The 20,831-nt window shown below is 43.3% G+C and overlaps 1 protein-coding gene across 4 annotated transcripts in view; it reads left to right on the top strand.

The window, feature by feature from the left end:
* SLC1A2 (solute carrier family 1 member 2) overlaps positions 1–13,545 on the top strand; it is a 145,564-nt gene extending 132,019 nt beyond the window's left edge. For all 4 annotated transcript variants that reach the window (XM_032358511.1, XM_032358510.1, XM_032358508.1 and 1 more), the window contains exons 10-11: positions 513–744; positions 4,100–13,545. In XM_032358511.1, coding sequence (XP_032214402.1) covers positions 513–744; positions 4,100–4,171 — 304 coding nt within the window. In that variant the 3' untranslated portion in view covers positions 4,172–13,545. The remainder of the gene's footprint in view (positions 1–512; positions 745–4,099) is intronic.
* Positions 13,546–20,831: the final 7,286 nt, after the last annotated feature.

The raw sequence follows: 20,831 nt of genomic DNA, 5'->3' as shown, positions 1-20,831 counted from the left end.
TTTTTTTTGGGCTATTGTTTATTGGTTTTTTTTTTTTAAGATTTTATTTATTTATTAGAGAGAGAGGGGGGTAGAGAGCGAGCACAGGCAGACAGAATGGCAGGCAGAGGCAGAGGGAGAAGCAGGCTCCCCGCTGAGCAAGGAGCCCGATGTGGGACTCGATCCCAGGATGCTGGCTGGGATCATGACCTGAGCCGAAGGCAGCTGCTTAACCAACTGAGCCACCCAGGCGTCCCCAATTGGTTTTTTTTTTTTTTTAACCATCCATCAGAGATTTTGCTAAACCCTTTATATACATGATCTCATTTAATTTTCATACAAGCTGATGAAGTATGATTGTCATCTCCAATCGACCAACAAGGAAATCAAGGCTTATAAAAATTAAGTAACTTGCCCCAGATCAGACAAAGGGAAAATCAGAGCAGTCCCAGGTTTCTCTGGTTCTAGACCTTGGCCTCTTGGCCACCATGTCACTGCTCCTTCACTAAATGTTTTCTGTTCTTTTTTCCCAGGGACAGGATGAGAACTTCAGTCAATGTTGTGGGGGACTCTTTTGGGGCTGGGATTGTCTATCACCTCTCCAAGTCTGAGCTGGATACTATTGACTCCCAGCATCGAGTGCATGAAGACATTGAAATGACCAAGACTCAGTCCATTTATGATGACGTGAAGAACCACAGGGAAAGCAACTCTAATCAATGTGTCTATGCTGCACACAACTCTGTCATAGTAGATGAGTGCAAGGTACCTTTCCCCTTCATGGATATTGAGACCTGTATATAATAGTGCATGCTCGATTTCCTAAGGCAAGCACAAAAAATCCCTGCATGTATTATTGTCACATTTATTTCTCTGAAGGATCATGTAACCCAAGCTTCTGTGAGTCCCAGATCATCTAACTCTGTGTCTAACATACCAGGAAATCATCAGGTCTTACAGTGGGAGAGCTGATCACTTGCTTGGTTTGTCTGTGTGATGTAAAACAGTCATTCTGATGCCCCCTCCCCCAATCCAATGACTCCACAAATGTGATTGGTTTTCTTGAACATTTTGCCAAAGAATTTGTGGTTTCTAAAGCTTTGCTGGATTTCAAATATTCTATTCCTTGAATGAAACACCAAGAGAAATACCCAGAATCACTTACTTTACATAGCATAACTATTCCTTCTTGCTGTATATTAATTACATATTGGTCAAAAATACACCCACCCAACTTTGCACAACTATCTTTCCCTTAATTATTTTCGTGAGAAGGTGAGTTTTGAACTGGCAGTCATTTTGCTCCAAGAATGGGGGAGCTATTTCAAGTAAAGGACAACCATACTTCAGGACAATTATTCATAGATAACCACGTTTCCTACAGTGGCAGCCCTGTCTTTCCTGAATCATGGATGTTCTGGCCTCTTTCACAAGCTACTGGGTACTAAGTCTTCAAGCTTGATGGGCTCTGTCTAGCCTTCATTGTAACTAACTTGACATTGTCAAAGACAGAGTGTCATGACCAGAGTGAAGCAAATTTGGAGAAACCCTGGCAGGTGAGCAGAGTCAACTCTGCGGGCTGGGTTACTAATATGGTTCCGGGAAGCAACTGAGGGAATCTGTACCCTGTACAGATTTCTGATCCTTTTTTGACTCCTGTTGACAAGATCTCATTTAATACTTAATTTCTTCCTGGGTTCCTTCTGGGTCATTCCAAGTATAAACCATGGCTTCTGCTGGACAATTAAGGGTAGCATAGGAGTGATTCTCTTAACTGGACTGTAACATAGATCCAGAAGTCTAATGGACCAGCAACAGTCTTTTGCTCCTCTCCTCTATATCAGGTACAGGAGTGGATGAGCCGAGGCTCTAGTACAAATTAAGGAAGGACTCGCCCATCAAGAGACAACTGCAAAAATTAATTGACTCAATGAAAATGATTCAAATTATTAGAAATTCAGATGTACCTAAAGCACATATTCCATTCTCCTGGAATGTTAGTGTTTCCCACATCTAAATGAACATGCTGGGTTATTCTCCATCAAAATGTTAGTCTGGGCCAACAAGGGTCCACATTCCCGTGGAATGGCTTTATGCTCAATTTAACAAGTATTTATTGTGTGCCTTGTGGGGTTTTGCTTAGCACCTCCATCTCGTTCCTATGACCTCCTCTATTTTCATCATTCATCAAATGTTTATTAGGGGTCCATTATCTGCCAAGTCCTGAAATGGGCATGGAAGGACAGCAAAGCGAATGTATAATTTTGTAGTAAAGGCTTAAACCTCCTTCTGGTCCATTCTCTGTCTCACTATTTTTAAACAAGATGGGAATCAATGCTTCCTGCCAGTCCCCTACTCCTTCTTGCTTTTCTGTTACCCAGGTGGCTGAAGGAGACAGAGATGAGATGGACTGGTGAGTGGAGCCCTAGCTTCTTGGCATCTTTTTTTTTTTTTTTTAAGATTTTATTTATTTATTTGACAGACAGAGATCACAAGTAGGCAGAGAGGCAGGCGGGGGGTGGGGGGCTGGGAAGCAGGCTCCCTGTAGAGCAGAGAGCCCGACGCGGGGCTCAATCCCAGGACCCTGGGATCATGACCCGAGCCGAAGGCAGAGGCTTTAACCCACTGAGCCACCCAGGCGCCCGTGCCCTAGCTTCTTTGAACCCAGCCAGAAAAAGAAAGAAATGTTAAAAAACAAAAAGCTGCTCTCCCAGCCACTTTGGAAACACCGGCCCCAGTATTCAACCATGATGACAATAACAGGGCCCAACCCTGAGTGCTGCCTGGTGTTCCAGAGGCACCTGAACTTGACCTATGATTCTGGACAGCTCTTGATCTTGTTCATCACTCAAAGGCAACTAGGCACATTCAAGGTCAGAGTGAACAGACCGCTTTCTCCAGGCAGATAGATAGTTTGTTCCTGGCAGTCTTTCTTGACAGTTCACTGAAGGGGAAACAAATTTGCTGCAGCTCTGGTCAAGATGTTAACTGCTTCAAGCATCGTCGCATCCTGTTGGCCTCTTCTATTTTCAAACTCTTGCCTTTGTCACCGTAGTTTGAAGTTGTGCATGAACTTTTACACTTTTATCAGAATAACTGCATGTAGGATGGTCATGGCTTGTTGCATGGTCTTTCTAGAGGAATATAGGGGGCCTTCCGGGGTTCGGAGGAGGAACGCAACGAACAGCTTTTATCTTCACACGCTTGGTTTCGTTTTCTGTCCCTGGCATGTTGTGTGTGTTTCTAACGCGTGCGTTTCACTTCCACTCGGGTAAGAAGAAGCTCAGATTTCTTTCAAACATTGCTGCATTTGTCATATTTCCATATCCTAATGCTTCCATAAATCCAGTCTCTCCATTATGTGGAATATCAGTCGTGGGTTTAAGTTTGCACATGACGTTGAGGACAGACAGACAGAAGGTAAGCTAGGAAATGACTTAGAAGTGGAGGGGAACACCTCCTGTTCGGTGTAAGGGTTCAGTTCACTTAGAGCCAGGGAAGCCCTGATACAGACAGGCTGGTGGGGATACCTGATTATGAAATGTCTGCGTTGAAATCATTTAGGTCCACTTGTCACGGATCTCTGGCTTTTAATACCTTATTTTCTTTTTTCACATTTAAAGCCTGGATAGCGTATCTGGTATCCAGACCCTCTCGATCGCTGATTTTGCAATTGGGCACGTATAAACCGACCTGGCCTCCTTGGGACTGAACCTTTCACACGCATGTGTAGAACTAGCTGTTGAGCTCCGGGGGGTTTTCTCTGGTTGTATGGAGTAGCACAAGGACACTGTTTTGTTAAGGGCTGCATTCTTAGATGATGGGTCTGTGTGCAGCTTGACACGCCCCCAACCCTAAAATCGGAGTGGAAGTTGTTCTTCAAACTGCAGATTGTCTCTAGCTCCTCCATACTCCCCAAGGCCAATGTGGACTTTTCAGTATTTACAAATCCATCTTGAAAAGCAAGATGGGCTCCCAATCTGCTGGGAAAGAATGACATTTCAAAGTAGTAATGAGGTTGTAGAGCGAAGCTTGGATCTGGTGCTCCTCCGTATAACCCGTGGGGGAGGTTTTCTGGTTCACGGCCTGTTAGCTGGATGCTGATGATAATTATTTTCAGGTGACTCTGGCAGCCAACGGAAAGTCCGCTGACGGCGGAGTCGAGGAAGAGCCGTGGAAACGTGAAAAATAAGGACATGACTCTCAGCAAAGTTTTGAACAAACTCCCCAGCGTATCTTATGGTAAAAAGAGAATATAAACAAGCTGTCTCAAAAAGGAAAAAAAAAAAAGCATCTATTTCTGTGTTTACTTAATCTGCTAGCCAAGGCTTCAAGGATCTGTCGTGAGTCAGTGATAAGCGCGGTGCGGTGTCTTTGCCAAGTGATGCTTTGTAAATGCCTCATTTTCTCACCTGTGTTATTGTCTGAACGGAGGCTGCTGGAGGAATCCGTTTGAATTGAAGACACGTTCTGGCCAGCTTCCCTTTACTCTCTAAATGTAGAGCTGCGGATCCTCTTTTCCCAGGGGACACGACTATAGCATGTGGTGCATCCTGGGGACTTTGGATAAAGAGCAGACACTCAGTGTGTGATTCCTTCAGGTGTCGTCCCTGCTTCTGCTTTGGTACACACAAGAGATTCTGTTAGAAGCCTCTAGATGTAATCCTCTTGAAATGTCTTAGGGGTGGTCCATGTGTTAATTAAAAGCAAACCCCTGTCTTTGGGAACTCTGAGAATCTACCTTCTGTATACTCTCTCAATTAAATATTTCAAAGAGAATGGTAGTAGGAACCATGCTCTTCAAGGCAGCCAATTATGGAACCCACTGAGTTTCTGCTCTGCCCTATCCGGTCCTGGGAAATCATTACTGAAATTTCAAAGGTCTCGTAATTTGCTCTCAATGATGATAATGGATTAGGATGTAATCTGCATAGCGCTGCTGTGCCTGTGGACAAACGAGAGCACAGCCAACGTCAACTTTAACCAGAGTCAAATGTTCCAATTCGGTTGGCATTCACCTGGCAGAGTGAAATTGAGTGAGATGATTTGATCGATGCTTTACTTTCTTTGTTCCAGCCGTAAAATTCTTTTTTGTATTTCTAACCAAAAAAAAAGACATTTTTAATCGCAAATTATTTTAGTCACAATCTCATTAACCTAGAAGGTCTAACCACTCTACTCTCCTCAAAGGTAGAGAGGACAGTTACGCTGGCTGTGCCGCTTTTAAGACCATCTCTCGATAAAAACAAAACACTGTCCATGATCAAGCACATAGAGAGCTTTCTCTTGTATTCTCTCAAAGCACTTGAATCTAGTTACAGGGCACAGTTGAAAGCAGAGTCAATCTGCTTCCCAGTCTTCTGTGTAGCAAGGAACAGGAAACAAACGTGCAAAATTCCAGAAAGGTGACATTCCTATGGCAAAGTCAAGACGGCCGTAAGCCATGAAATGGGAGCAGACGATGGCTCCTCACAACTTCAAGATGGCGTCTTCAAGGCTGTTACGTTTGAGGAGTCAGTACTGTAAGGGGATTAGCACCATGCCTTGTAGGCCATAGGCACCCAACGAATCCCAGTGGTGGATTGTGCACACTAAACTTGTCAGTTTCTCCACTATCCTTTTCTGTTGAATAACTCACAGTATTTTCCTAAGGTTGCAGGCTCTGGGAGATTGCTGGGAACTTGAACCTGAATCACTGAGAAATAAAGTACATTTGACTGACTTCGAGGAGTGTGTAGAAACTTGGTCTACATATAGGAGTCAGGTGGTCATCAGAGACCGGCAGATGGGTGCTGGGTACACATCAAGAGTTATACTGTCCAAATGCTCTGAGAATAGGTTGTACATAGACATCACGGACCCTTTATTGCCCATTCCTAGTGACTTTTCTCTTCCAAACCAGACACCTTCGGAACATATGAGAGACATAAGATTCTGATTGCTTTTGTCTCTCAGACCCTCATTATTTTTGGATAAGGACCACCGTTGAGCAGTATTAAGCAGCTTTTTGCCTTTTTTTCTTTTTAGTGTCATTGGTCTTCTTCATTTTCATTAGATGGACAGTTAACTGGGTCACCAAGGACTTGTGAAATGCAGTAGTGGACAATAAATACACCCTTTAGAGCTGATACTGTGGGTCAAGAGGACAGGTCCTGGATTTAGCTGTGAAGCTCTTATGGATTGTCTTTAAGTGGTGCTCCCAAGAGCTTTGTGAAGGAGAAGAGAAGGATCTAGACGAGGCACCAAGGAGTTTGTGGGTTTTGCTGTTTAAGGCCAGCTTAGCACTTGTAAATGCTGACGTGTTTCTCAAAAGAGTGGTCTTGGGATTGTCTCCCCAAGACTCTGCCTCAGTGTCTTCCTGCTTTGCTTTGTCTTCCTAGTTATTCTATAAAATATATAAGGGGACAATGTGTTCAGAAGAAGCAAGGTGTACAGCTTAACAAAACATGTTTTTCTGGTTTTAGACTACCTGTAATACATTTCATGAGAATGTATTTAGGAAATCACTTTCATCTGGAAATTCACATCATATTACAAATGAATAATCTGTTAAAGTCAGGACTAACCCAAAAATCCAGGATGTATGTAGAGCTGACGTATGACTGTGATCTCTATTTTTTTAGGTCTTGTTCATTCTTCTTATGCCATGCCCACTAGGGCTTCCCTTGGCCAGCAAGAGTGCCATAAACAGGACAAACAGATCCAGAGTATACCTCTAAGAACCCTTTTCTAAATAAGATACCCATAATCTTTCCGTTATGTGCACAGATTTATATTAATAGGTTCACCACAGTTGTAAATGCTTATAACAGTCCATTAATATTTGATGATGCATATATGGACACAGGAGGCCAGATCCACACGCTGCATCCCATAAGGTCTGTAAGTCAGGGCTTTGGCAACACCATTTTTTGTTACTAACTCATTCACTCTTTTTAGGAATCCAAATCATTTTGAGAAAAAAATCAATTAAACAGACTTTCATCCTCCCCTTTATAATTTTTGCCCACAGCAACCCAAGTAGAACCACCATTTGATTACCAACTACAGTTCAATAAGCCAAATTTAATCAGCAGGAAGAATGGCTTCTCTCTCACGCTAAGGCTTTACCTTAGGTCTTTGGGAATATGCCGCCCATGCGGAGCATCAAAGAAATCAAGGCAGTCTTCTAGACCACAGAGGTCCAGGTCTTCAGGTAATAAGATCTGAACCACATAGACATCAGATTCAGTTCTTTATTTCCTGCTGGGTGTGGAAACACAGCCTGTAGTCTTATTGCCTGAAGAAGTTACCTTGTCCGGTAAAAGACAAGTATTCGCTTCTCCTCTGCAATACTGGTTGGCCGAAAGAAAGGGTGACAAATGCCTCAGTCTTGGATTCAGACTTGTGGAAACTGAAAAAGGCTTAGGGGAAATTCAGTTTATGGGGATATGTATTCCTGGTAGGAAATCTGAGAAATCCCAATGACTGAGTAGAGGGCCTCAGGCCACTTCCAACCTTGCATGGGGAAGTATGTCACTTGCAAGTGTATCTAGTCAAGAAAACCTTTCAGGGTTGGCTAACTCATCTACCTGCTCCCTGAAAGGAAATCCAATCCTTCCATGTTTTTGCAAATACCACACTTCCTTTTATTCCCAAAAGCAAACACTATGTCAATATTTTACTTTTGTCAGAATCAAGGAATCTATCTGTACTATAGTTTCCCATGAAATACAGCAGTAAGTCGGAACAAGTACACTAATGCTCAGAGAGAATTTTTCTATGGTTCAAACCCTTAATGGGAAGGTCTTCGTACCTCTTGCTTGGCTTGATGGTCAAAAGTGCTCAGCAGTTATACCCAATGGAGGTGGCTCTTCTTCCCTGCTCTTTGATTCTTGGGGCCATACAGTTGTCTAGGTTGCTGTTTTTGCCTTTCTTATTCTCCAAATAAATTCATCCCGAGGCAAGCAAAAGGACCAAGCAGATTTTTTTCAGTTGTCGTAATACCCACTTGGACTAATAGGGTCACGCTAAGTGTCTTCTTCAGCCCCTTCACCTACTTCACCCATCCCCGCCACCCACCTTGCCTCTGGCAACCGGCAGTTTGCTCTATTTTTTTTCATTTTGTCTTTTTATCTTTGCTCCTTTGTTTTGTTTTTTTTAAATTCCCCATATGAGTGAAGTCATATGGTATTTGTCTCTGACCAGCTTATTTCACTTAACTTTATATCCCCTCTGAGAACCTAAAAAGAGTAAGTTTAAGCAAATAAGCTGAAGGAATCCTGAAGTGAGAGTTTTGTAAATCTAGTTGCCAGAAATGAGTGGCCTCAGGATCTCTGGTACTTTCTGGCTGAAATCTAGAATAAAGGCCATCGAGTGCCAACCCGGGCAGACACCATAGGCAGATTGTTCTCTTTAGGTCAAACGAGTCCAAAGCTGCTCATGCTATAGCTGCCCATGGTCTTCCCAAAAGGAAAACCTATGTTCCCACTCTTCCTCCTCCTTTCTCATTCCACCTGTCATTGTTGCTGCTCGAGAGACCATTAGTAAAGCTCTGCATGCGTTAGGGCAAGGGTTGTTTCTAGAAAAGACGACAAGGAATCTTCTTTGAGTATTATCTCATTTCATAGCAGAACACAGTGAATTCACATGATGACACAGGGAGGATGAGAAATAATGCCGTTGGATACAACAACCGTTTGACTTAGACTCTGCCAATGTTGAGCTGTGTAACTTAGACAAGTCACTTGATGCCCAAGCCTCATTCTGTCCCATACTTAAAACAAAGTGGTTGGATTAAGCAATTAAAACCCTCTTGGGGCCCTAAGAATCCATGATATTACGATCTCTGCTTGAATTTCTTTTTTCATAAGAGACTTACTACTGTGAAGTATGACCTGCTTATATTTTAAGTCAGAGTGGCCCACAATACAGAATAATCAATTTGGATTTTTTTTTTTTTTGTCCCCTTGGGACGATATTAAATTCAAGTCTTTCTCTTCCTTTGATGTTTTCCAACAAGCTTGGAAGATGGCCACGTTAATCTGTAGTTTGGTTTTCTGGGATACAAACAGACATCCTTTGACAAAATGGCCCTTGGCCTCACTCACTGTCTTAGTAGAAGTAGCCATTCAGCTCAAAGAATACGGTTGCCAGGGAGGCAAGGGGAGCGTAGAGCCTCCCTCAGGGGCTGAGAATGTTCCTGCTGTAGTAACAGAACCCACTCTGAGCCCAAAGCACACAGTTTTCTGCACACCGTCCTAACTGCCAACCCACTAAGGGACTTTGGGAACCTTTGGCAAATAAACTTGAACCTTCTTAGGAGATTTGGTGCAAGACTTACACACTAATACCTTCCCTCCCTGCCCACACGCAGATGCACATAACCGAGCACAGGCTAATCCTGGGCTAAGTCCCTTCTCTGCAGGGATATTTGAATTCATTTTCAAACGGTCCTCTTGGTTGGTTTTCATCGTGGGCATCCTGTCCCAGCTAGAGAAGCTCTATCTTACAAGAGTGGAGTTGGGCTGGTTTCTAGGGTAGATATAAGGCACGGTCTGGCTGCAAGGTGCCGGCCACCAGCACGGATTTGGAACACACTCTTGCACTTTGTGGTATGGCTGCAATAGCCCCCTGCTTTTGTCCTTGCCCTGTGCCCATGCTTCTGCTATATATGGAATAGGTTTGGTATTTACTTTGTTGCCAAAGAAGCCCAATTCTTTAGATTTGGGGAAGCAAGACATAAATGTAAGACAGAAAGGACTAGGCCAGGGTTTTTGTTGTTTGGTCTTCGAGTGCAGAAGGCCTGAGGCAAAGGCAGCAAGACAAAGGCTAATTCTCCACTGACCCATGGAAGAACCTGTAGACAAGCAAGAGAAGCCCGCACATTCTTACTTGATTCACTCAACTTATTATTAAATTATTACTCATGGTTTTGTTCATTTGTTTGTTTTGTTTTTCCCTATGTCCAGCCTGGCTTCACCTTCCTACCTCCAGACCAAGTATCTATTTTGAGATTTTTAAAGTCCTTCTGATTGTCACACAGGGCCCTTTTGTGCTGAGACTAAACCCTGCTACAGAAACAGACCCCACTGTTTTGCAGAGTCAACACATGACTTAGAGCATGGGTCATCACAGGTCTCCAGTCTCTCCGGAGACACCCCCGATCCCTGGGTGAGTGTTGGAACATAACAGCTGACCGTGACCCTTGTCATTCCTGGTGGAGACAGGAATGATGCTGTCAGGGCCTTGCTCCCTCTGGGGCTCTGCTTCTCTCCACGGCATCCATTCAGCCTGCCTAGAAATGGCCATTGCCTATGGTAGGAGAGAATTGCACGCACTCACCAAGAAAGCTGGTCTAGCACAGCTCTGAGGTTTCTCATGCACGCAGCGAATCCTCTGAGATGTGTGATCGGAAAGCTGGCCCACTGGTTGCTTACTTACTACTCCAGGAGAGTAATTGTCCTTACTAGGAACTCAACCTTGGGCATCCAGATCTTTCCATAAATCACCTTAACTTCCTCTTTTCTTCCTCCTCCCCCTGGGGAACCTCAGCATTGCATTCCCATGTTGCACAACACAGATCAGATTATCTGGTCGCTCTAGAGATTTGTATATAAAAGACTACTTTTGTGAGGATTTTTGTATATTGTTTTTCTATTTGTTTTCTACGGCTTAAGGAGAGAGCTGGCAAACTGTGAATCTAATTTGATCTTGCTGCCAGCAGATACATTTTGGCTTCCTGGTAAGAACCAACGTTACCAGGGACAACCCATTGCCCTGTGATCAGTATCGCACCCAGCGAAATTCCTCCAGCCCTGTGTTACATTCTTTTTTAAATAAATCCCTGGACTTCTTTGCTATTATTTATAAAGAGCATGAGGAAATGTATTTATAGTCCTGGATATTATATGTTTAATATTGATTTAGCCTTTAATAATGTTATAGGTTTGTATCTATTCTTCATAAATCACAGAGAGCTCAGTGTAGACTGAATTAATCTATTTCGTATCTGTAATTTTGCAGACAGATATTTTCTTATGGTATTTTCTATATAACCACATAGGTAGAATTATAACTAATTAGAGCACAAGACATTTCTACGGCAACTCAGAGCCTATCAGTTGTTTCCTGAGCATATAACCGCGTTCAAAAAATTTAAGAATCCTGTCCTTCACGCCGCAATGAACAAAATGACCATAAAGAACAAGGAATCACTTTAGTCTCTTAGCTGGTTAAGATACGCATTTAAACAATCAGTCTTTTCAACTTGAGGAATGGTGCTAATTCCTTGTTTTTCCAGCTAAGCATTAAAATTTCACCAAAGTAAGAAGACGAAAAATAAGGTGATGAGCGTGGGATCATTTCTGTATCAGAACTTCCCCTGCCTCCCCCCAACCATTTATGTCAAAATTGGCTTTGGAAAACCTTGAGTAGAGAGCTTGAGGATGAGTGCTAGGAAGCAACTCGGGACAGATTTGTTGCAGTTCATGCTTGCCAAGCAAATTGCTAGTAAATGTCACACTGTTATGTGAATTGAGCACATATTTTTAAGAAAAAGGTTATTAGTACTAGCTATGAAGCAATACCCTTAATCACTGGGGCTGGAGGTGGGAGCTTAGAGTCACACTGAAATAGTTTAGAAGGAGCCCAGGTAGATTCTGTCCTCAGGTGAATAACGATCTATGTAATTCCCCCAAAAGGCAAATCGATAGCCACTGAGAAGACCAGGGGGTCTTCCTTCTGCCAAACACACTTTCTGATATGGTCGTAGCGCTAGTATTTTTGCCATGTTTAGAGAAGATAGTCAATTCCATAGAAAGTGTACTGGTATGTATTTGAAACTGTTCCTCATTCAGCAAACAGATGAGAAGTGCCCTCAACTGGCAATGATTGTATCTGTGATTTTCGAGTCCAGAGAGCTGTTCAAGGCATGAAGTTCTTGTGTGTCTACAGTAACACTTGGTTCGTGCATGAAGAACAGTGCCTGTGCACTTTGTGTAGCTATAATGTAGGTATCTATGTGTAATTTCAGTGAAATGGTGTATAGATGTATTTTAATTTAATTTAAATGTTATTTTTAGCTTTTCATCTAAATGCGGTAGGCATGTTGATTGGGTGTTTTGGAAAACCCTATTTTTCCCTCTTAGATAACTAGTGAAGCACTTCTCCTCTTTTTAAATGTGATCTAGGGGTACGTATCAGTGAAGAACTTCTCTATGAATCCTTTGTACCAATGATTGTGTGAAAGTCTGGGCATCCAGCATCTTTGTAAATACGCAATTCTGAGCAAGGGAGGGTTGGGTGTGTGTCATGATACTTAGTGAAAGGTCATCAGACATCTGTCTAATGCATGGCAAATACAGTTGCGGAGCTTCTGATGATCTAGGCCTAAGTCGGGGTAGAATGAGGACACTTATCTACAGCCTTCCTTTGCTTGGTGGATTGGACTCAAGAAAGATAAAAAGTTAGCCTGCTTATGTGCATGCTCACATCCTGTCCTTAGGTAAAGGTATGCCTCTCTGGTTGCCAGATACTGATCAGGATGCTCATGACTTAGAGGTTCTGAAGAACCTTGTCCCCCTTGGTTTCTCGAGTCGTGTTAACTAACTGCCATGTAGGCAAAACCCCACAGAAGCACAGTTCTTGTAGTAAACTGTACAGACGTCCATAGAAAGAGTACTAGAGGCCCAAGAATGGTCAGTATAGAGCTTCATGGTTACAAAAAGACAACTGATGAGGCACAGATCCCACAGATGTGAAGGAAGTATGACCTCTCCCTTGTAGACTCTGTGTGCATGTTTTGAGTGATTGGAGATGAGATAACTAATGCAAATATCCACTTGCCTCCTAAAACACACATTCTGTCTCATGATCACTACCTGGAATGTTGTAGCATCGACAGTTCCCATCACCCCTTTCTCCTCCCCAAGGACAGAGGAAAATGGCCGTGCACAGTTGGGAACATCAAGTGCCTCTGTCTTTCACAAAAAGGAGGGGAAGCCTGCACAATCCCATGAGGGCACAAAGCACATTAATTTTCAGTGGCTTCTCCAGTGCTTGGAGTGAGGGGGTACAGATGGCAGAACAGACACATTTTTCCTGGAAAATGTGGCCTCTTTAACTCCTGTCAGATTCCGGGTGGAAACCCTACTGAAGAAAAGCCAGCCTTTAGGTAGGGTTTCCTCAGAAAGTTCTTGTGTGTCCAGAATGAAAGATAAGAATAACTGTTTCCCTCAACTTCACCATCCCCATTGGTCTAAAGTCATGTAGCCCAGAGCACTGATAGCACATATGTGTTTAAAGACTAATGAATGAAAACAGATAAAAATTTCAACTAATTTTGGGGATATTTCTTCAATATGGTACTAGGAAATGCCTCATTGGCAAAGCACTTCTGGGGTAGTTGAGATCTTTCGTTTTCACCTTGAGCTTTCTTACCATGTGGACTGATTACTGTTAACATTTCATGTGTAAAATAACTGGATATTCTTTATATACTGGAAGCAATCTGTGAATCCAATATTTCACTAAGTGTTTTAACTTTTGTGTATATATCTCTCATCAATAAATGTGCATTCTGATTTCTCTTGGTTGTTGCCTCTTCTTCAGTCCCCATTTTAAACTAGTATTGGTTCCATAGTGGGGGAGGGGGTCTTTCCAGAAGTGTTTCTTCTGGAAAAACTGTGCACTGAAAAGTACAGTGTCCAAATGAATACTTTCCAGAATGCCTAGGTATCTAATGGAGTCATGTCATACCTAAGGTTAGTGAAGTGGACAAAAATGGGATGTAATCCAAATTTTCCCTGTGAATCACTTGGGCTATCTCCCAAATCTTGGGGTTTGATCCAGGGTTTATTTCTCAGTTATGTGAAATGCCCATCACAAGTTGCCTCAGGGACTCTGTTGTATACCATCTTTGCTGAGGGAGTCTGAGAGAGACTTCATATCCATATTTCTGCAGGTGCCAAATTCAGAAGATACCGAATGTGTCAATGTTACCCTGAGTCTTAAAGCTTCCTCCCACATGTCATGGACCTCACTTGTGTTCGTAGTTTAAGGACCAGGGCTCTACCTAACCTCAAGGGGTCAGGGAAATGCAACCATAACAGGAAGAACACTGGAAATAGTTGGTGAATAGCTCTTGTGACTATCGGGCCAAAAGAGTCCTTAAATCATTCATAAAGGCTAAAATATGAACATATCATCTTTCAGTAAGTCCAACTACACGTTTTTTCTCTAGTGCTGGAAAAATCATTGCTATGAAGGTGAGTAGCAAGCATTTGTCAGTCATGTTGTAGAAATAAAATGCATGGTCTTCAAAAGTAAGACCGGGCTCAGCGTAATGAGATTCTCGCACAATGAAAGGTATATGATGCACATCATACATATATATATATATGAATGGAGGTCCACCAAGAGAATGGCAGGTTCTTTTGACACATGGGGCGCCAGAATACTGAATAGAATGGCTTAGATTAATAGAATTTTCTCTCTCATTTTTTTGGGGGGGGATGAAAAAAAGCAAATATTTTAAATGAGTGAAATAGATAGATGGGATACACCACAATTTTATGAATGTCAGTGATTTCTTTAAACTGCTCGTGAAAATGGACATTTCTTTTTAAGACACACTTTTCCTTCTTCCCTGGGAATCAAATATATCTCACATCACAGCCATCTTCAGAATGTTATTAAAATTTTATTTACAGAAAATACGCTTGTCAGTAAGTTTCTGGGTGGCCATTTTAAGACCGATTATATGTGATTATTGTAATTAATAATTATAATTATTACTCATTAATATTATTTTGGGGGTGAGAATAGAAGGATGAATAATGGACTCAGGGTTACAAGACATGAGTTCTTTTTCTTTTTTTTTAAAGACATGAGTTCTGATCTCCATATAGTCACTAAAGAGTTGAGTAAAAATGGTCAAGTCCCTTTGCAATTTGTAAGTATTTTGGCATATTTAAAATTAGGGGTTTAGATGAGATCAATTCTAAACTTTTGAACTCTGAAATTTACCTGTCGTCCTGGCTGACAGGTAAATTTATGTATATATGTATATACATCATGTATGTATGCATACTTCTATCAAAGTGATAATGCCATGTGACCTAGAAGCACAGGAAGATATTACCATGTGCGAGAACTACAGCATTCGATGATTTCCCTTGACCTTGGTGGTCCTCCCTATCCCTGTGATCTTCACTACCCAGGGGAAACTGACCCCTAGGGGCTGTGTTTATCATTCCCCTGCTTTGAAAAAATGGTTTGATCTCACAGGTATGTGTGCCTGGACAAGCTTTGCTTATTTTACACCTTAGAAAAAGGGCCACATGTAGTCTTTTTGGATCTGTCTCTTTGTTACCTAATGTTGGGTTTTTGTGTTCATCCATGTCGTTACAAGTAGCTGTGGTTCATTCATTGTCACTGCTGTATAATGATACCAGGTGGCAAATATGTCACATTTTGGTTATTCATTTTCCTGCCAGTGGAGATTTGCCTCATTTCCAGTTGTTTTTGTGTGTCAGACAGCGCTGCTGTGAACATTATTGTGTATGTCCTTGACGTATAACCCAGGAGGCTTTGACATATGGGTTCCTAGATACAATAAAAAAAAAAAAAAATGTGTGTGTGCATGTGTGTGAGAGAGAGAGAGAGAGAGAGAGAGAGAGAGAGAGAGAGGCTGGAAAATAACCTATTAAAATCTTTTACATGTCCATGGCTCCTTCAGTGGGCCCACGTGTGGACCACCACTGGACCCCCTGCTATTCCATGCACTGTTGGCTGATTAATGAAGCCCATGTCACTAGTGAGAATACTGAGGCAAGTGAAACCAGAACGTTTTTAGGAAGTGTGAATTTAAGTTTAAACTGAAGTGGGTCACCTGGGTGGCTCATTGGCTGAGTGTCTGTCTGCCTTTGGGTCAGGTCATGATCTTGGGGTCCTGGAATTGAGCCCCACATCAGCATCCTGCTCAGTGGGGAGTCTGCTTCTCCCTCTGCACCTCCCCCTCTCATGCTCTCTCTCTTTCTCCCTCAAATAAATAAATACAATCTTTTTTAAAAGGTGAAAGCTGAAGCGTTCTTTCCTCAGACTCACATGGTCAAGCCTTTAACACAGCTCCAAGGTCAGCTAGACAGGACCCACCAGATCTTTCCTCTCTTCTTTACCTACAATGCAGTGGGCCCGGCAAGCTCCGCTGGATGTTAGCAGGCTGTTTGCTATGATGCCAACCGTTGTTTGAGAGAAGTTACAGGAAGTCACAGGAAAACTCCCCACCTGCCCCTCAAACTGTTAGCAGCCCCTGGAGCATCATGCTGTGGTCCCACGATGGTGGACTGTGGAACCGTAAGGGGCAGTGTGTCTGAAAAGGGCGGCTGCGTGGCTGCCACCCGAGGCCCCAAACCTTGGCACCTCTTCTTCTAGGCACAGTGACCTAAAACAGGAAGCCAGGACTTTCTACTTTAAAGAGCCACATGAGACAGAAGGTTCAGGCACCTCCAGGAAAGCTTTCATGAGAACGGGAAGACATGGGTGGAGATGCCCACACGTTTGACGTGGGCTGTGAAAGAACAGAAGAATGTGGAGTCCCTGGGAAAAAGGCAGATTTTTTAGCTTAGTACTTTTCTTCCTGGTAGTTTTTAAGGTTCAGTTCATTCATCCTCCCACTGAGGCAGGGAGAGGCAAGAGTTAATTCCTGCGTCACTGTGAGAAAAACTGAGCCAGAGTCAGGCTTCAGCTCGGGAGTGTTGGTTGGGTCCGTGTCGCTTGTCCAAAAAGAGTGTACAGAGCGTAAAACCATCCAATGTAAATTCCATTCTTGCTCACAAACTTTGAAAAGCAACAACTTTAAATGCTTCTGAATGCCATAAATCAGACAAATAAATTGTTACTCTGTCCGTTTCCCCCTTCCCCACCCATGCTCTCTCTTTATCAGGTCAGAATAAATACACAAAATCCCAAGATCTATTTTGGTTGGTGATTCAGGGTAATCAGAAGTTAGCCTTCCAAATATTGTCTGGAAAAATCTAGTGGCCTCCAGTGAAGGAAAAAAGGGCAAATATAGAACTACAGTCATCTGTGGTAGACTCCTTTTGTTGCATGACTTGGTTCTCCTGGAATTCTCCAACGGCCTCTGTCACTTCTCAGATGTTTTCCAGGCCTGGACAGCATGCTGCTCATGGGAGGAGGGGCCCTGGAATTTCCAAATTGCCTTCATCTGAGTGAAAAGTTCAGATGGAATGCAGTTTCCCTTCTCCAGTTGCTTTTCTTCTCATCTCAAACTTTCCTCTCATCTTGGTGAAGAAGAGAGAGGCCATGCCAGACTGTAAGGCCAAAAAGGACCTTAGAGGGCGAGTATTTGAAGGCTAGCCATGCCTTTCTCAGATGAGGAAAATGGCCCCCTCATTTAAAATGAACTAGAGGTAAATGCAATGAGAACCCAAGGTTAAATCCTCGTTATGTACCTCTTCTAGCTCTGGTCTGTGGACTGTTTGCTGCCCCTTCTTCATCTGTGGAATGGGGCTAACCCTGCCCATGAAATAGGAGATCTGATGAGAGGACAACCACAAACTATTTGGCACAACACTTGACCCATCAATGATAGCCATCACCACCATCAAATGCATCATCTTCATCGTCACTATTGCCACCCTTAGCATTATCAATTATAACTCCTAGTGGCTAAGCTGTAGGAAACCATGCTTCCTCTTTCCCAATCTGGCCCCTTTTCAACCATATCACATGGACACAAACTTTTAACCCAGAACTCAGAGCCCATCTTCCAAACATCTGAGCTCTGTTGATAGACCATGACCTCTCGTGACCCGGGCTTTATTCCTTTACTCAGCGTTTTCTTGAGGATAATCATCCTTTACTTCTAGAGAAGCTTCATGACACCACGAGACGGTACTGCCTGGTGTTCCAGAAGACCCTCTAATACTTTCTTTTGTTACTTACCAAAGCTATGATCTCTAGCAAACACCCTAGATTTTTTTCAGGGAAAGGAAGTCTCAACCTGGCTAAAGAGGCCTCTCACCGGGACAAGAGCCTGTGATGGCTTTTCCAATGGGAAACAGGACATCCAGGAATAAGTGAATTCTTTCTTTACTGGAAAAGCCCCTCAGGGAGTCCCTAGCTCACAGCATTGTATATACTGGCAGAGCCTAGTGTCATGAGAAAGGCCATTTCTGTGGAATGTGCCCAACTCAGCAGCACCCTACAAAACTCCCTTGGCTGGGTCTATTCTCAGCAGTTTTCTTCCCATCACCCCTTTCTCCTTTGCCTTGTCTTTTTCCACAAATGATGTTTGCCTTCTCCCCCAACAGTTTCAAGAACAGAACCTGGAGCCTTTTGGAGCCTTTTGGTTTGGGGAGCTCATCCATCACCATGCTAGAATCATCTCAAAATAGTGGCCCTCTATACTTTTCAGCAGCTTCAGGGCATGACCATATCTTAGGAGCTTGCTATTTATGATTGACCATAGCTACTGTCTGAGGTGGGATCCCTAGAAGCAGAACTTGAGACAGGATTCAAATTGCCACGATTTTTCTGAGGGAGTACTTTTCACAAAACCTTATAAAGAACTGAAGGAAACAGGAAAGGGAAGAGAAAGAGTGGAGCAAGAAGATAGTCTCAGGAAAAGTCTGAGTTGTCCTTTAAGGGGACTTTGAGTACCCAGATCCCTCAGTCATTGGCTGCAGGCTACTTGTGGAAGGGGATAATAGTCTCCAAGGATGAGGCAGCTCCCATCTGCTGAGAACCATTTTCTAGAGAGGGGAGTGGCTGTGAGTTGTTAGTTGTCAACACAGCAGTTAGGGGATGGATGCACCAACCCAAGAAAGGGATCTGAGTCGAGAACCAACAGCGTCATCTAAAACTTTCATCCCACGCATGCCTACCATGTGGCAGGCTCCTGTGTACCTCAGCTCATATGGTTCCCACAATAATTCTGTGAGGTGGGTAGGTGTTATCAACATCCCCCTCCCCCTCATTTTACAGATAATACCACTGATGTTCAGAAACATACATCTAAAGAAAAAGCTGTCCTGGAGGTATTTCTAGTTCCAATGCCTTTCATATACTGGTTATGTTTTCTCAAATAACCCAACAGAGTCTACTGCTATGTTATGAATGTTTTATGGTGTTTGAATCTCTATGCTCTGCATAATACTCCTTGGTGTCTAATCTTGAAGCCCAGTCATGCATTCAAACGAGATTGGCCATGCTTGTCATCCTGTATGGTCCTGCATCACCTACTTAGTTGCCCTCTGCAGTCATGAAACCCACATTTAGAAAAGAGGAGGTCTCCAAGGATGCCCGGAGCCCCAAGCTACATCCATACGAGTTGGCCCAGCTGGTCAGAACAGATTATTCTCTTCCTTAAAGTGTTTGCTAAATCTACAGGACAGTGAGTGCCATCTTGAGTGTGAACTCCAATCAGCTGAGAGTGAGGGAGACTCTTCCTAGAGTGTGCTCGCTAGGAAAGAATGACATTGATTATCAATGACTGCAAAGAAACTGGGAAGAGGGAGAGATTCCTGTCTGTCTTCTCTATGCCATTCTTGATTGTATGGGTCAGGATGAGTTGTAGGGCAATGGTATCAGCAAGATAAGCTTATTATGGGCTCACAGCATAGTTGCACCATGGGTCTGCAGGGGTCATTCTCCTCCATGTACTTTCCCAGGAACCCTACATTGATAAACCAGCTATGACCTTAAAGAGGTTTGTTGCCATGCCGGAGGGAAAGACAGCTCAAGGGAGGTTCTCACACAGTTAAAGGTCACCTCAGCTCACAACTCATTGGCCAGAATGAGCCACATGGTCCCGTGCAGCTTCCAGGGAGAGTGAAATGCAATCCTGCCTCCCTCCATTCTCAGGATGGAGGAGATCCAGAAACACTCGTGCCAATAAGTTACCGTAGTCTCCAGTCACCCAATACTTCGTGCAGAATGTACTCAGAGCCCCTCCCCCAAGGGGGCCTACACAAAGTCTCATCCATTCACGGCATCAAGCTCAAAGTCCAGGATCTCAGAGTGTCACGTGGAAGTTACTATATACAGTTTAGAGGTGGCTCTTGTTGCCCCAGAAATCGGTGAAAACAAAATGCAAGTTCTCTGCAGCCCCACCCCACCCCTTCCCTCCATCCCTCACATACAGATGTTCCAGTGGTTGAATAGGGACAGTTTAATTACCATAACATACTCCCATCTGGAAAGGGGACAAACGAAAGATTGAGTCACTGAGTCATGGCATTCAGAAATCCTGGTGGGCAGACATTAGAGGGCCCCCTTCACTTCGCATAAGGGACATTTCTTGATTAGGTCCTAATCTGGCTCCCTGGGAGGGCTTCCCCAACTCCCCCCTTCCCCCCACCCACCATGACATTTCATTCCACCCTCAGAAGCCCCTCCTTCTCCATCACACTCAGTTGCCTCATGTGAGGAGAGCAGATAGGAATAATGTCTCTTGCAGCAACAGCGTCTGCTTTCTGTTCATAGAAAGTTAGGGTTCAGGGCTCCTTTTAATTCTCCATTAGGTACAGAGTTTTCTAGTTGAAGTCCACAGTGTTTTGGGCAACTTGACTCTTAAAATCTTCATGAGCTTTATAAGTTTGACACTACTCAGCCTCACATGCCAAGAGCCACACCCTTAGCCCTCCTAGAAACACATCCTTTTCTCGTAATTGTGGGGACCTTGAGCCAATCAGGCTTGAGGCAGAGAGCCCTGTCATTAGATTTCTTGTTCTCTGAGCCTTTTTTTTTTTTTTTTTAAAGAATAAAAGGATATGCTGGATGGCCCCATTAGCTCCTGCAGTGGTTTTAGCAATAGATAGGATGACCATGTCCTCAAATCGATTTTGTTT

This window comes from Mustela erminea, chromosome 9 (assembly GCF_009829155.1).
Source record: "Mustela erminea isolate mMusErm1 chromosome 9, mMusErm1.Pri, whole genome shotgun sequence".
In the NCBI taxonomy this organism is placed as follows: domain Eukaryota; kingdom Metazoa; phylum Chordata; class Mammalia; order Carnivora; family Mustelidae; genus Mustela; species Mustela erminea.
This window is presented reverse-complemented; position numbering and strand designations above follow the sequence as displayed.